Consider the following 17,310-nt stretch of genomic DNA (forward strand, 5'->3'; position numbering starts at 1 on the left):
TTAGAGATTTATTAGCACAAATTACAGGTATATGACATCCAATTTAAAACTTGTTCAAATAATATAGAATAAATACAGTTTATAATGGTTATTGTTGTTCAATTAATAATATTTTATATTACTGGAATACCTGAGATTTTGAAATGTATGTATGTATGTAGCGATTATTTAGTGCTTTCATTGTAGGTTACGTTGTTATGTCACTAGGTGGCAGCAAGAGACCGTCTTAATGACTTAGAAAACCATTCATTCAGTGCTGATTCATTCAGTTGCTGAATTCTGTGACCCACCAAATTATATGACTCTAGTGCCGAGGGTAGTTTATAAACATTTAAAATATTTTATGGTAACTACAAATTAAAAATTGTTTTGCTACAAAAACATAGCTTTAACTATGGTTATACAAATGGTAATCAATACGGGGAAAAAAAATGGTAGGACTACAGGGTTGGGTTTAGTAGTAGGTCACATTAGCACAATGCAGTGCCTAGGTTCACAAAATTAGGTGGGTCACAGAATTCAGTACAACCCCAAAAAGAAACAAGGTTGTAAAGAAGTGAATTATCTAAACCAGGGGTTTTCAACTCTGACTCGTGAGATCCACTTTCCTTTTTTAGCTCCAACCTTCATCAAACACACCTGCCTGTAGCTTTTTATTAGAACATAAAGACAATGATTACCTTGTTCAGGTGTGTTTGATTGGGGTTGCAACTGAATTGTGCAGGAAAGTGGATCACGCAGGCCAGAGTTGAGAACCCGTTATAAACTTTGAACAAAACCAAAAGACAATGCTACGTCTAATCTACACTTCATTTTTAGAAATCAATGGATTGACCAGAGCTGCCGCCTTCCATGTGAAATCACCTTAACCACTGAAAGAATACTTTGACAAATTGGTTACTGATTATACAACAAATGTGGGGGGAATTATGCTTCACACTGGTGTACTTAAATATATGCATCATAGAAAACAAGGTTTAACAAATCTCACACCTAACATACAGCATTATGGTCAGTTCACACTGGTTGAGTCAGTATGTTCCCCAAGTTGGGAGTACGGCAGTGTGAATTGGCTTATAGGTGCTCAGTATTTTTTTTAGTATTATTATCTGTGTCTTGTTTTCTCATTACATTGGGCCCCTCTGTAGGTTGCTGTATACCAAGTGTCCTCAATGAGTTAAACGAGATGGCCTTGTAGGACATAGAAGATAAAAAAGGATATTTAATTGATACATACTTTAGAAAAAACGTAATAAATGGTAATGTATGTTTGAGGGTTTACATTCTAGTCAGGTGGTTCATAGAATCTAATGTTAGAAACAAACAATTTGTCACAGAGCCAACAATATGTAATATACAAGGTCAGCATTATTAGAAATAAACAAACTGGAATATGTGAAATAGGTGAAATGCAGAAAATAATTCACATACAGTATCACATTACAGTTTGTTTGGAAGTCAAATCCTTCTTACATAATTCATAACTTACTGACGCTCCTGAAATCACAGTACAATTTTTATCAATATCTTTTTAGTGTGATCAAAACGTGTTTAAAATTATTTGAGCTAATTTTCAGGCTCCATGTAAGTGACGTCACCGATTAACAGTACAGCCCATACTTTTAGGTTAAATAGTTACTTCTGTTCATCCACTGACAAATTACCAGCAATATTTACAAAACTATTAAAAAAACTGTTTACACATTTAAAATTTAAAAACATATAAATTTACACATAATATGTGACTAAAAGTGAAAACTTTATGAAATAAGAGCTAAACTCTACAGTTAGCCTATTATAGTTAGCCTAACGGTTGAGATGCTAACAGACTTTTCCCGAAGACACTAAACCATTTCTATAAAGTAAATATTCAACAGAAACGTGTCTATTACATGTAAGAAAGTGTTAGGAACCGTTGTATGTATTATTTTTGTCTTATTAGGGACAAAACTTACCGTAAATCAGTGTGACAGACGGAGACTCGCCACTTGTCAGTTAAGCTGCTTCTTCGTTTCCATGGTAACTCTCTCTCCACTGCAGTTTAAATACAACTCGAATGTTCAAAGCGCGTGTCTGTTTAAAATGCAGCGTTTACATAAATACATACATGAACTACACCGTACAGATATGTCAGAATGACAGATACAATGTCCTGAAACTTGATAACGTAAGTGGATAGTGTAGGCCTAATGTAGGTAATCAAACTGTAAGTGGAATGAGAATATAAAAGCATATTAGCAGAGAATATAAAACTATTTTTGAAGTCAGTTTATAACAGGTTATAATATAATATAATATAATAATAGCTTTAGAAATGTTATTTATTTACTTATTTAGCTACCTAACGAAAAACATACCAGAAATTGTAAACAAAGTGTAGAATAAAAGTAATCTATCTATAGCAAAACACACTGAAAAACCAACATCACGTACAATGGGAGTTTTGGCACGGTTGCATACTGTCTTTACTTTGTAAAATTAAATAAATATTTTTTAACCAACCAATCATTTCTGTTCATCTGTTATACCTCTCTCCCACCTTTCCACAGACTGGTTTACACACTGAGCTGCTCGTGATATATGAATATACGGTATTATTAAATGAGCAAAGACAACTTAAAGTAAGGATTCACATATTACTTTTAAGTCCTTTTGATATTTCTCAGACTATCTGCTACTCAGTCACTGAATTGCGTTAATGTTAAAATATCACTGTTATTTTACTGATATTTTTACACAAACAGAACAGTTTTGCAAGGTTATATTTGGGTACTTTCATGACGTTTTTAAAACGTCTTATTCCAACGTGCATATTGTGTTATTTTAACACCTGAATAAAACATCCCCCGAAAGTTGTAGTTTGGTCTTGTAGCATCTGGACCAATCAGACATATATTAATTGTTACATTTAACAAATAGTCTTTAAACACAACAGGCCAGCTAAATGCTGGAGCTCTGGAGACAACCCCCCAAAAGCAACTAACACCCCAAAAGGGCTCAGTTGCCAGGACAACGATCTGATATCACAGGTTTTATTGGCTCAAGGAATGCAAACGGAGCACACTACATTTCTCTATAGGAAAGACACAATGCCTATAGAAATGGACTCTTTCCTATTCATTCACAGATAAACCTTTCTTTGACCTTCCTATCACACATAGCTCAGGTCATTGTGTACAGTATTACTTAGTGTTGGGTTCGAGTCCACCTAAGTCGAGTCCGAGTCGAGTCCGAGTCTTTTACCAATCGAGTCCGAGACGAGTCCGAGTCCAAAATGGGCCGAGTCGGACTCAAGTCCGAGTCCCAAAGGGCCGAGTCCGAGTCGAGTCCGTCCGAGTCCAAGTAAACACTACTGTTTGTCAGTATCTTAACATTGTTTTAACCCAGGGGTGCCCAAACGCAGTCTTGGAGGGAGGTGTCCTACAGATTTTAGCTCCAGACCCAATTACACACACATGAACCAGCTAATCAAGCTTATACTAGGCATACTAGAAACCCCCTGGCAGGTGTGTTGAGGCAAGTTGGAGCTAAACCAAGGACCAAGACTGAGTTTGGGCACCCCTGTTTTTAAACTTTACAACTAGAAAAATGCAATGTCAGTTGTAATGTAAGAAAAGCAAACCTCTAGTGGATCTTGCCATTTTGATTTTTGATTTCACAACATCTCATAATTAGTGTCCATGCTATGCTTAGCAAACTTCAAGTCATGTAACAGAAGTTATGGCTGATCTATGTAATGTGACATATTTTAGAGCGAAAAATTATAGGGCGGGACTTGACTTTATTCATTGATATAGTAAATGTATAAATTCAAGGGTGGGGGTAAAGGAGTAGGTATCTTGGTGAATGGGACCTTAAGAGAAAACATGTAGCCTCTTGCAGCACCTCTTTTATTTCTGATTGTGGCTGTGTGTGTTTTGGGTTTTATATGACTTTTTTTTCTTGAATGAAAATGAGGTTGTGATGGATAAACCTAGTGTTTACAATTACACACACTGTGTATAAAGCCCTACCTATACTTTCCATAAGTCACAGCAAACTCACACCTGTTTTATTTTTGAATGAATTTATAGTTACATTAATTATAATAAATTACATTATATAGGGAATAATTGATGATGGGCCATTTAATTATTAGAAAATCATGCACACCCAAGATGGTTTTGGACCTATAAAAACTGTTGCTGCAAAGATGTTAGAAAAAATATTTTTCTTTCAAGCTAGAAACTGCCACCATGTTTAACTAATAATAATTTCAATACAGAAAAAAATAATCAACTAATGTAAGTAAAACATTCTCGAGCTCAAGGCAAGTAAACACTCCAAGAATTACTTACAAGCAAACATATTAATACATTTATTAATCAAAAATACAAATGAAATAATATTTTTTAAAATATAATCTTTTTTAAAATAGAATTGTAGGGGTTTTTTTGTAAGTTTTTTTATGTAGGTCTATATAAAGGCTATTACAGAAATAGACTACAGACATTTCATGAAGTAATAAATGTTAAAATAAAACGCTGCAAAATCTTCACTGTATACATTAAAGATAATTCTTATTACAGTTAATAAGTGATTCAGTCAAGAACAGTGAGTGATTTTCTCTCTTTTCTTTTGTTGTTTGATTGATATTTATGATGTGGTCTGCTGCTGCAGGTTTACGCTGCTGTCGCTTTAAGATCTGACGCACAGATCAAATATTTTGGCGCATCAGTATTTCTCCCAGCTGTTCAGGTTTACTTAAGACAGAAAAAAAAGACATTCCAGATCAAGTTTGAAGGGAGTTACGCCTGTGTTAATGCTACTGAGTAGGGTAATATTTAGTGGTGTAGTGCAGTACCTGCAGATACCCATTTTTTAATCCGTAGGCTTTGTGTATACCCACTTCTAAATCCCCTCTGATTCGCATCATTCAGTAGTTTCCTGCATTAGCCAAAATCATGACAGGCCGCCATTTCTAATTCAATCGTATGTGAATAAATGCACATATTCGCTCAAAACACATAGTAAAGAATGTAGTAGGGAATATGGTGCCGGCTTCCTTTGAAATATGTTTTAAGATTGCGCCTGACATGCGCCCGCGCCAGCTCCGTCCGTGACAGCACGATTACTAATTTGAATCAGTACATTATAACGAAAACAATACTTTAAAAATGAAAAGAATTATATTTTTATGATCTGAAATTTCTTAAACTGGGTGAACCCCTGTAATCTTCAATGTTCAAGGATCCAGTAGACGTTCAAACACCCAACCGATTTCATCAGGGACTGCGGAGAGTCACGTCCAGATGTCAGTTAACGTTATTCTTTTTAGCTTGGCTTTGGCTTAAAAGCAGTGTGATTAAGCTTATAAGTGTGCAGCGATGTGCAGATCAGCTGAATCAATCTGCTGTTAAAAATGAACCATCCATTCATCATATCATCATGCAAAACTAAGAATTACAATAATCGTAAATGACGATCTGGTGCGGTTATCTAAATTAGAGAAAAATATAGGTGCGGGTTGGTGGTGGGTGGATAATTCATTTGAAGCTGCGGATTCGGGTGACGTTTGAGCTCATCCGCCATCTCTAGTGCGCACATAAAGCGTCGGCTTTCAAGTAGCTACTGGACAAGACTTTTGTGATAATGCATCGAGTCAGTGACATTTTCGTCAACTGTCTCTGGACTCGGACTCTGGATATTTTTCGAGTCCGAAATGCTTGAGTCCGAGTCAAGTCCGAGTAAAAATGCATCCGAGTCCGTGACAAGTCCGAGTCGCCTAAAAATTGTACTCGAGACCGGACTCGAGTCCGAGTACGAGTCCGAGTACCCCAACTCTAGTATTACTGCATTGTATTTTAATTTTGTTTGTTGTATTTGTATTTGTCTTTCTACTGTTTTATGCATGCGTTATGATAGATGACTAGTTGTATAGCCCAACTATGTCATGTTTGGACTCTTTTAATTCATATTTTGATGATCTAAAAGATAGTGTGAAATTAGATGTTGATACCTATGCAACATAGTGTTTTAAGAAACCTTAGTATTTTTTGCATTAACACCCAATTGAATTACATATGCAAAATACCATGCTCACAGACAAAGAGTCGTAAACTTTCCCTCCAAAGGTGAAAGTTACCATTGGTTCGCGGACCTCCTGGAGGCGCAGCCTCCAGAGAGCTTAAAGGCAAACGGTTGACCGCCCCCTCTGTTCTTCTTCTTCTTCCTCTTCTCTGTCTTCTTCGTCTGCAACATCTTCCGATTGCTGCCCATGTGGAGGAACCCACGGGGAGCCTGAGCCGGCACAGGGCATGCCCGGCGGGCCAGACAGTCCCAACATACAGAGCTGTGGCTCTCGACCACAAAGAGCCAGACAGTTCCACTCAACCCTGGAATTCATCTTCATGACTCGCCTCAGCCAGTCAGTGGTTCTTGGAGAACCTAAGATGAGATAGAACTCTTCAGGACTTCCCTAAGCACGCACCAGGCCTTGCAGCCTTGTCTTTCCATTCCCTAATGATCACAGGACTTCAGCTGAGTCCCTCTCAGCTCTTGGTTCTTCTTCACTTTTCACATGGGAAGAAACTCCCAGTCACCATCGAGTCAGAACATCTTTGGAAATCATCACTCTTCAGACCTGGAAGAACGTGATTGCAATTCCAAAACCACCACTGCTCCAAACCATCAAGACTTTCAGAGACTGCATTCGGACACTTGTTCAACGACCAAGGCAATGCAAGTATTGTACACTTAACCAAACAAACAGAGGTTTAGTATAAGCTGTAGACAGCACTGATGGTTTCACAGCAGGTGGTTAACTGACTCTTTTCATAGCTTCATTTCCTTGTCTCTCTCTAACTGCTTCTCACTGACCATTCCCCCATGTATGAGTGATTTTATGTTTGTTTGTTTAGATTAGTTATGTGTTAGTCCTTCGTTAATAAACTATTGTGCACAAATGACATGAGTTTTGATTCTGATTCTGCCTTGCAAATGAATGTCCCTTTACGATTCCGATTCGAGCTACATGCTCTAATGCAACAGTACTTTAAGAAAGTTATTTTCTGTGGCCAAGAAAATATCATTTCTTAGTGTTGATGATAAATTATGCTGAATGTTCGCTGGGCGAACAGATTAGTTGATGGAAAATTGATTCTGCTACAGTCACTACTGGCAGCTGATATAAATAATTGTAATTAATCATAATTAATTGTAATTATTTATATACATTTTCCTTTGAGCTAAATCACGACAGTCTGGTTTCATTTTCGTAGTAGACGAACGTGATATTTACGTTTTTTTGAAAACTTAAAGAAAACGTTCCAGGTTGGTATTTTCTAAAACGTTTTATTTTGGTTACATATTTTTAAACGTTTTTAAAATGTACTACAACCATTACCTAATTGCAATCAAAATACAACGTTGTGATAAGTTTTTGTGAAAAACGTTTTGTGTTTGCTGGAAGCAAACAGGCATATATGGAGCGAGACACAAGAATAGTCTGAGAGGCAGGCATGGGTCGATCCGGGGCGAACGTAATCCGTGGGGGGCAAGGTGAGGAAATAATCCGTGGAACAAGCGAGAGTCCAGAAGGCAGGCGGCAAGACAGATGAGACGAGATGGTCAGGTGAGAAAGCTAAACACAGGGAACTAGGGAACTAGGGGAAACATGCCTGAAACAGCCATAGAAATAAGTACAACAAACCACAATACTCCGTAAGATACAGGGGAAAAGTCCGGGGCTTATATATCGGGGTGCAATGCAACAGTCTGTGTGATATGATCGAGCAAGAGCGACATCTGGTGGTGAGCGGACCGAAGGTCACCAACCAGCTTCATGACAGTCAGAAACTCATTTCAGTCTTGTGAGGAATTGATTATATTCATGATACAAACATCAGTTAAAATCTCAAGGTGATTTTTCATTGTTTTATTATTTCTGTACAAAAAATTGAGAAATTAATTACACGTTCTTCATCAATCATGATTGTGACATTTTTACATTTTGACACTAAAGCAAATGATTGATGAGACATAACAATAAAAACACAAATATAGACACACTGATGTTTCTGTCTATATGGTGATTTCTGACACGTTTATTGTGTTATTTGAGTGACAGAAGTTGAGCTGCAGTATTAATGTCATGAAGAGACTCCATAACATCTCACTCTTACTGATTCATCATCAGCTCGAAGCATTATGGGTAGAATCTCTCATCAGTCTATTCTGATTCATCAACACAGTTTCACTGATGATTTATAACCAACATAAAACCCAGGATAGAACGGCTGAGTGAATGTGGTCTGTTCTGTGTGGATGAGACTCACTGTGTTTCTGTAGATGCTGTAGAAGGACAGAGTTCCTGCACTCACATCCACATACACTCCTATTCTATAGATATTACCATACACTCCTATTCTACGACTGCTGATGGGCTTCACAGTGAGATCAGTCTGTATCGTATTGTGTCTGAATGAGTAACTGTCAGGAAAGCAGCTCAAACTCCAGGACTGATCATTATATCCAAACAAACACTCATCACCCCATCCCTTCCTGCTGATGCTCTTATATGACACTGATATAGACACACCATAATCTCCACTCCACTCAATCTCCCAGTAACAGCGTCCACACACACTCTCTCTACACAACACCTGATACCACTCATTAAATCTGTCTGGATGATCAGGATACCACTGATAACCACGTGTCACCTTTCTGTTCTCCTCAGACAGAATGAGTCGAGTGTTTACTGTGTTTGGATCCAGTGTGAGAAAACAGGCATCTGAACACAAGAACAGACACATTTATAACACAACAACAATCACTACAGCTGTGTGTGTGTGTGTGTACTTGTTTTTGCTACATTGTGGGGACCAAATGTCCCCACAAGGATAGTAAAACCTGAAATTTTTGACATTGTGGGGACTGGCTTGAGGTCCCCATGGGTACAAAAGCTTATAAATCATACAGAATGAGATTTTTTGAGAAAGAAAATGCAGAAAGTTTTCTGTAAGGGTTAGGTTTAGGGGTAGGGTTAGGGTAAGGGGATAGAAAATACAGTGTGGACAGTATACAAACCATTGCGCCTATGGAGAGTCCCCACAAAGATAATGAACCAGACATGTGTGTGTGTGTGTGTGTGTGTGTGTGTGTGTTTGTTTGTAGACGTACATTTCTTCAGTCCTGCTGTAATCCTGGATTCTCCTCCATGATCCACACTAGAAAACACACACACACATTCAGTCACTCAATAAACTGTTGCTATGCAGTTGCCAATGTACTCAGGGTGGTTGCTATGCAGTTGCTAAGACACTCAATGTGGTTTCTGGGGTGTTACTATGTAGTGTCTAGGATGTTCTGGGTGGTTTCTAGAGTGTTTCTATGTAGTTGCTAAGGTGGTTGCTAGGCTGTTGCTATATGGTTGCTAAGTTACTTGCCTTGTGGTTGATAATACGTTCTGGGTAGTTGCTAGGGTGTTGCTATATGGTTGCTAGGGTAATTGGAGTGGTGGCTAGGCTGTTGCTATGTGGTTGCCAAAGTACACAAGGTGGTTGCTAGGGTACATGGTGTGGTTGCTAGTAGGGCTGTGTATCTGGATATGGGACTGCAGTGAATTTCAGCAGAATTGAGTGAAACAGCTGTTTATTACACACTGAATACTGTAAGATCATTGATAACTACAGACAGTTGAGCTCATATATTCATAAAATCATCTTTACATTGCTGGTAGGTGACACTGCACAAATGATAACAGAATCTCTACCTTAAAAAATAAAAACAAATAAAAAAGAGAAGTGTTGTAAACTAATGCACTGTCTTTACTGTAGTTCACACACACATTCAGACACAGAAACTTCAGCACTGACCTGCAAATTTTACCAATAAAATATTTTAAGTGCTGAAGAGCTGCATGATCTTTCTCTGCAAGGAGATAATATTAGTAACAGCATATATTTCAATATTACAAATGTGAAGCTCTGTTTCAGTGAATACTTCTTTTTATATCAGGCAACCTCAGTTGTGTTCCTCTGTGGCCAGATTCAACTTTGTAGTAGCCTATTGTAACTCCACGCCAGCAGAGGGAGCCCTCTACCATAGACTGTCTGTTACCGCTCCCTCTGCTGCTTCTACAGTAACTTCCTGATTGGCAGCCATAAAAGGCAGGCCATGCCAAACTAACCCCTGCAAAGTGATCTTTACCACACATCTCTACCATATGTACATCAAGCTACTACTACATATATTGTAAAAATGTCAATTTGGTGTAAAGCTGCTTTGCAACGATATGTATCGTGAAAAGCGCTATACAAATAAATTTGAATTGAATTGAAAAAGTATTGTTTTGCTGTGCAGACTCTACTAAGCGTTTTCTCCTATTTCATTGCCCTGTTTTGTTATATTCCTTGGGTATTTTGACCCATTGCCTGTTCTATTGGATTTACGCTCTTGCCTTGCCCAGGATATTACTGTTTGTTTGGTTTTCGATCCTGCCTGTCTTGACTACGCTGTGTTTAAATAAAGCTCGCACTTGGATCTTACACGCTTCCTACGAGTCCGTGTTACACCTATAATGTACTCTATTCACTGCTTTTCTGTTTTATTCAAATTAAGTGCGCTCCACTGCTGTGCACCTGCTGTGAACTGATACAGAAACAGTTGCATCATCAAGTACATTGTCATATGTATTGAACACAGCCCTAGTTTCTAGGGTCTTGCTATGCTGTTGTAAAAAATAAATAAATATAATGAAATAAATTGTGAAATATTATTACAATTTAAAACAACTTTGCATCAGAGGAATAATTTTATTTTTAAAGTATTTTAAAATAGAAACTTATTTTATATTGCAATTATATTTCATTATATAACTGTTTTATCTTTATTTTTGATCAAATAAATGCAGCCTTGATGAGAAACTTTTTAAAAAACATCAGAATCTTACTGATCCCAAAATGCATAAATCATTTTGTCAATTGATTAAAAAAATAATAGTCACACTTTTTTTTCTGAAATGTATTGCAATTAATCCAACCCAAAATTAATGTTTTTAAATATACTTTTATTTTGCAATAATTTTGTATTCAATTTTCAAATGAATGTATGAACAGCATATACAGTATCTTTTTGATATTTGTTTAATGGCATCCTTGTTTTTTTGTAACATTGAATTGTCAATGTTAATGATATTGAATTAATATAACTATTTTTCCTGCTATTAATGTTAAAACATTTTTGAAATTTCAACAAACCACCGTTGTTGTGATCAGAATTTTCTTTAGTTGGACTCTTGACTCTTTGTACTTTAATGTTAGATTTTCTTTGTCTTTTATAACATTGTGCTAAAATGTTTGAGACAATGAAAACTATGATCCACTGGGATCTGATGATGATGACTGTAATCATTGTGTAATCATCATATAAATAATTGCTCACAAGTGTGTTGGGTTTTTTTAATAATATGTGATACTGCAATGTGAGATTAAAGCAGATGTACAGCTATCATACTACTTCGAGTCAACAGATAATAATAAAAAAAAAAATCTTTAAATGGCTGAATCAATTAGACATCAAGAATCAGCATGTGAAACTCAACAATGGTGACAATCAGCAAAAGAAAAGTTCATGCAGAAATGCATGCTGGGTATGCATTGCAGTTGATCTTTTTATCTGAATTAGTCTAGCGAGATCTGGTGCACAATCTAAGATGGTGGCACCCCGCTGCTATACAAACAAACTTAATTCACCCCCCCTTTCCCCATTCCCTCATCTTTTCTTTTTTTCCCCCCGCATTTTGCTTTTTGTTTCTCCCATTTCACAAACCGGACTATAACGCGTTGCAACCTGGATCACCTTGAGGAATATATAGACACGCATTACAACAAACTTTACAGCACCACGAACAAGGACAAACCAGAAAACAACAAAAAAAGTAAAGGCAACCTCACACCAAACTCCAAAAGACCCCGTCCTGATTCACTTACCAGCACAGGTAGAACACCATCCACATCACCTAAATCACCGTGCTGCACTGAGTTAAGCGACATCCTACTCTCCATTGAAAATAAACTTTCTGGACTTGATGCAAGGATCACGCTAATAGAAGTTATACATCAGGCTTTTCAAAAACTACGGCACAGCTTAGAATTCAGCCAGGAACAGATAGACACTCTCACCAGGGAAAATAACAATTTAAAGGACTCCGTTCACACTCTTACTGCTCAACTCACCACCTCTGTTTTCACAGGCATCCCGGAACAAACCCCAGATGATCCCGAGAAATCAGTTAAGGACTTCATGATTAAGCAACTCAAATTACCAGCCGAAACCGTACAGAACATCACCTTTCATCACGTGAATCGGATCAGATCTCAAAACAATAACAATCGCCCACGTCCAATCATTGCAAAATTTGAACATTTTAAACAAAAAGAACTGGTTCAGAGGCAAGGCAGACAACTCAAAGGCACAAACTATGGACTAAATGATCAATACACAAAGGGCATTCTGGAACGTAGAAAACAACTCTTCCCAATCTGAAAACAAATGATAAATGAAGGGAAAAAGGCAACCATCTCTGTGGACAAACTTTACATAAATGGACAGTTATATCATGATAGAGACATTACTCTCTGGCTTTTCCGATCTTTTCACCCCCATTCTCGAATCAGTAAGTTGAAATTATAAAAAGACGATCCTTATCTCACTCCCCAGTACCCCTCTCTCTCCTTCCTTCGCCTTCTTTCTCTCTCCACCTTTCTTTCTACATTTTAAGTCATGAAATAAGCTCTTATGTTGCACCTAGATCTCACGCCTCCCAACCTGTTAACCTTGTTTCACACTATGTCTAGACTTAATGATCCTTGCATTGTTGTTGCTGCTGCTGCTGTTGTTGTTGTTGTTGTTGTTATTGTTGTTTTCATACGTACACACTGTTATTTGGGCTTCTTCAGCTATGTTAGTCTGCCAACAACATCAAAATATTATGCACACACATGTACACATGGTCAATACTCCATAGATATGTGCACACACACCTATACTCAGCACTTATACATTCTTACAGCAATATAAATTTTACTTTCATGTCTTCTATCAATTTTCTAACCTGGAATGTTCGTGGAATTGGTTCTCATGCGAAGAAGGTCAAAGTTTTGAATCATTTAAATAAACTACAAGTTGACATATGCCTTTTGCAAGAAACACATCTATTAGACTAAGAAGATAAAGATAAATTCATTTATCAAGATAAATTTAAATCATCAGATTACAATCATTTATTCTCAGCTCAGTACAATGCAAAACAAAGAGGAGTATGCGTTTTAATAAATAAAAAATACCATTTGTTCATAATTCTACCGCTATAGACCCTGAGGGACGTTTTATTATCATAAACATTTCAATTAAAAACAGCCCAGTTACAATTGGTAATACAGACCAAACACAGACGACTCATCCTTTTTTCAAAAATTATTTTCCTCCATTTCAAATTTTTCTAACTGTCCGGTCATAATAGCAGGTGATTTCAATACAGTTCTCAACCCAGCAATAGATAGATCTAATAGTTCAAGTAATAGACGCGTTTGGCAATATGCAGAAACCATAAAACAGTTCATGATGATTTTGGTCTTGGCGATAGTTGGGGATTACAACATCCAAATGCTAAAGAATATATGTTTTTTTTTCACCAGTCCATCACTCATATTCGCATTGATTTCTTTCTCACTAGTAATTCTATCATATTAAATATTTCGGAATCAAAGATCCATCCTATTGTCATTAGCGAACATGCTCCAGTAACATTAAAATGGAATATAAGTGAACCTACTACCAGATGGCGTTTTAACATTTCTCTTTTAAAAGATCCAGATTTTAACAGCTATTTTAAAAGAGAGTAGGCATTCTTTCTAGAAATGAATGACACCCCAGAATCGTCCCCCTCTCTTCTGTGGGAAACAGGAAAAGCAGTACAGAGGGAAAATAATTTCATATTCCATTTACAAAAAAAAAAGAAGGAAAAAGAAGAAGAAGCAGAATTGGAATAACAAATCAAACAACTTCCAGACATCAATATAAATAATCCAACAGAAGAAACGCAAAACAAATTAAGAGAATACAAATTAAAACTAAATACAATAATTAACAAACATACTCAATTCCTGATTCATAGGCACAGACAAGAAGAATTTCATCATAGTAACAAATCTGGTAAATATTTGGCGAATTAAATTAAACAAAACAAGGAAAAAGCAACAATTTCAGTTATAACAGATTCAGCAGGGAAATCCGCCAACTCACCGGTAGAAATTAACCAAATCTTTCAAAATTTCTACAGCAAATTACATACAGCAGAAAAAGACCCAAATCAGAATGACATCAACTCTTTTCTCAATAGTATCAATTTGCCACAATTTCACTCCATTACTCAAAAAAATAATTGACGATCTTCAGCGTTGGACGAACTTACCACTATCCATTATGGGCATAATATCAGTAATTAAAATGACTAGACTCCTTAAACTAAACTACTTATTTTCAATGATTCCAATACAACCCACCCTCACCTGGTTTAAATCTGTAGACTCAATCTTCACCAAATTTTACTGGAAAAATATGACCCCAAGAACAAAACTGACTACCCTACAGAAACAAAAAACACAAGGAGGATTGAAAGCACCATACTTCTACCACTACTTTCTGGCTAATCAGCATCAATATATATACAATTGAATTCACCCAAACGCATCAGTAAACATATGGCTAGACATTAAACAAACAATTTGCAAGGACATTCGAACTTCAGATCTACCATTTTGTAGTCAGACAGTCAAAAAACACTCCTGTTTTAAAGCACCAACTATAGCAGCAGCTCTGACAGCCTGGTGGAAATTTCACCGAATCATAAACACTCCTCTCGCACCGACTAAATACACCCCTATTTGGAATAACCCAGATTTTACAATTAATAAGAAACCACTTAACTTACACACATGGGCTGAAAAGGGCATTGCACACCTTCAACACATCTTTCATAGTAATAATCTGGCCTCATTTTCATACTTGATCCAGAAATACGGCATCAGGAGTAATAGTTCCATTTTGAGGAACTCGAACTGCGTCCTCTAGAGGTCGCTAATGGGGAACGTCTCCTACGTGACCCGTGTCTGAAGCTATATACAAAAACTACAAGGTACTGGCCGGCGACAGACTATGACGTCACTGCCGGCGTGACTCGTCACTGCTGGCGCGTCATACCAGCGCGACCGCATAGTACAAAAGGGCGCCGGTCGAACACAACATCCTTCGTTTGAAGGCTTCGTTTGAAGCCTGCAAATTCTACGGGTAAGCGATTTATATTGTTTGCCATGGCCACTACTAGCAAGACGTTTAAGAAGTGTGCGGATCCGTGTCCCAGATATCTGACACCAGATGATACACACGAACTTTGCGTCATGTGTTTGGGCGAAGAGCACGCACGCGACGTACTTGAGGGGACGATTTGAGTGCATTGGGAGCGTCTTCCTATTAAAATGCTTCACTCTCGTTTGTCAACAAACAAACAAAGAGGGAGCATTCTGCTCCCCGCGGTTCGGGTCCTGCCGTTGCTGAGGCATGGAGGAAACTGAGCTTGTGGGGGTCTCAGGTGGATTTGGCTGACAAGCTGGATAAGGGGCTTTCCCTGTCCCGCTCGTCAGCCGGGGACGAGAGTGAGCTGTTGGATGATGACGATGTGATTTCCCTCACATCGTCTGACCCGGCAGCTAGTGCTCTTCTGGGTTCCACCCAGGAAGAGCAGGAGCTTTTTGATGAGGAAATGCAATCCGAGCCTTCTCAAAGCTCCTGCCCTGCATATGAAGAACTGCTGGAGGTTATGGAACGCGCTACAGCTAGGCTGGATCTCCCGTGGAAGCGCATGAAAAAGGCAACGCCACGGGGCTGCCTAGACGAGCGCTTCCTTTCAGACCATAACCCCCCGGCTCAGGTTAGCCTTCCATTTCTTCTCGACCTCCATACCGAGGTTGTGAAGGGATGGAATAAGCCATTTTCTTCGCGCATTCATAGGTTCCAACACACCAGTTATGCGAATATTGAGGGAATGCGCGAAAATGGCTATGAGAAAATGCCCCCTATTGAAGAGACGCTTGCGAGCTGTCTCTCTTTGGGTGAAGCATCTTCTCTTAAGGCTCCCTCCCTGTCAACCAAGCCTCTTCAGAGAACATCTAGCTTGAATGGCAGGGCATACTCAGCAGCTGGTCAGGCTGTGGCCTCGATGCACACCATGGCAGTGCTTCAGGGCTAGCAGGCCGATCTGCTGAAGGACCTGGATAAAGGTCAGGGGCTTTCCCCTGATGAGGTGGCGGAGCTCCGCTGCACCATGGATTTGGCTCTCCGTGCTACCAAGCAGGCTGCTACTTCTATGGGCAGGTCTATGGCGGCCATGGTGGTTACGGAGAGACATCTCTGGGTGAACCTGGCCGACCTCAGAAGGAAAGAGAAGAGCTTTCTTCTTGACGCGCCAGTTTCGCCTTCTGAACTTTTTAGTCGAGACGGTTATCGAGAAGTTTAAGGAGGCGAAGGCACGCTCCGCTGCCTTCAAAACCTTCATACCTCAAAGGACCAGGTCCGAGCCCGAACACCAGAGGGGTCCTGGCCCGTCCCGGTCTGAGGATCGCAGACAGGCACAGAAGGCTAGTGTGGCGGCTCGCGCCCCTCCTCCGCCTGCGGGTGGCTCCAGGAGAGGACGTGGGCCGAGGGGAGGCCGCCAGGATCTGAGAGAGGTGGTTCAGGCGAGGCGTTCTCAACGCTCTCGTCAGGACCAGAGCAAATAACATCTGCTTGCATCTCTCTAGGGGTGGCGCACCTCCCCTCTCTAATTCCCCTGCTACATAGAACTACAGTCTACTACTGGACCATATGATGTGCTGGGTTCGTTCTATCTCATATAGAACAACTGTACTGATGGTTCGGACTCTACGTAGAGTCATGGAGCCATAGGATCTTCGTCATGGGTGAGTATGATCCTTTTTCCTTTCTGGGAATATGAAGCTTATTGTGTTGCAGTATGTGTGTTTGGGTTGCCATGTTCCTCCTATTTTTCAGGTCAGGACGCTTCCCCTCCATGAATGGGACCCCTGGAGACTGCTGACATCTCTGCTGCAGAAGCATCTCTACATGCTACAAGGTAGCTCTAATAATCTGGGTCCCTCGCCACATTACTGCAATCCTCAGGGATTGTCGATCGCTATTCAGGTAACCTTTTTCTGGTTTTTATCCCTGATCACCTTCTTTTTCCAGGACTCTTCTTGTTGTCCTTTTCTTGGC

At 38.9% G+C, this 17,310-nt stretch overlaps 1 protein-coding gene across 1 annotated transcript in view; it reads right to left on the reverse strand.

The window, feature by feature from the left end:
- Positions 1-7,900: 7,900 nt before the first annotated feature.
- The window catches only part of LOC127157703 (NACHT, LRR and PYD domains-containing protein 3), a 48,603-nt gene continuing 39,193 nt past the window's right edge, over positions 7,901-17,310 (reverse strand). The window contains exons 6-7 of the mRNA XM_051100962.1: positions 9,163-9,209; positions 7,901-8,773 (exon numbers count right to left, since the gene is read on the reverse strand). Of these exons, the coding sequence (XP_050956919.1) occupies positions 8,223-8,773; positions 9,163-9,209 (598 nt within the window). The 3' untranslated portion in view covers positions 7,901-8,222. The remainder of the gene's footprint in view (positions 8,774-9,162; positions 9,210-17,310) is intronic.

The sequence above is a fragment of the Labeo rohita genome, unplaced genomic scaffold (genome assembly GCF_022985175.1).
Source record: "Labeo rohita strain BAU-BD-2019 unplaced genomic scaffold, IGBB_LRoh.1.0 scaffold_117, whole genome shotgun sequence".
Taxonomy (NCBI): domain Eukaryota; kingdom Metazoa; phylum Chordata; class Actinopteri; order Cypriniformes; family Cyprinidae; genus Labeo; species Labeo rohita.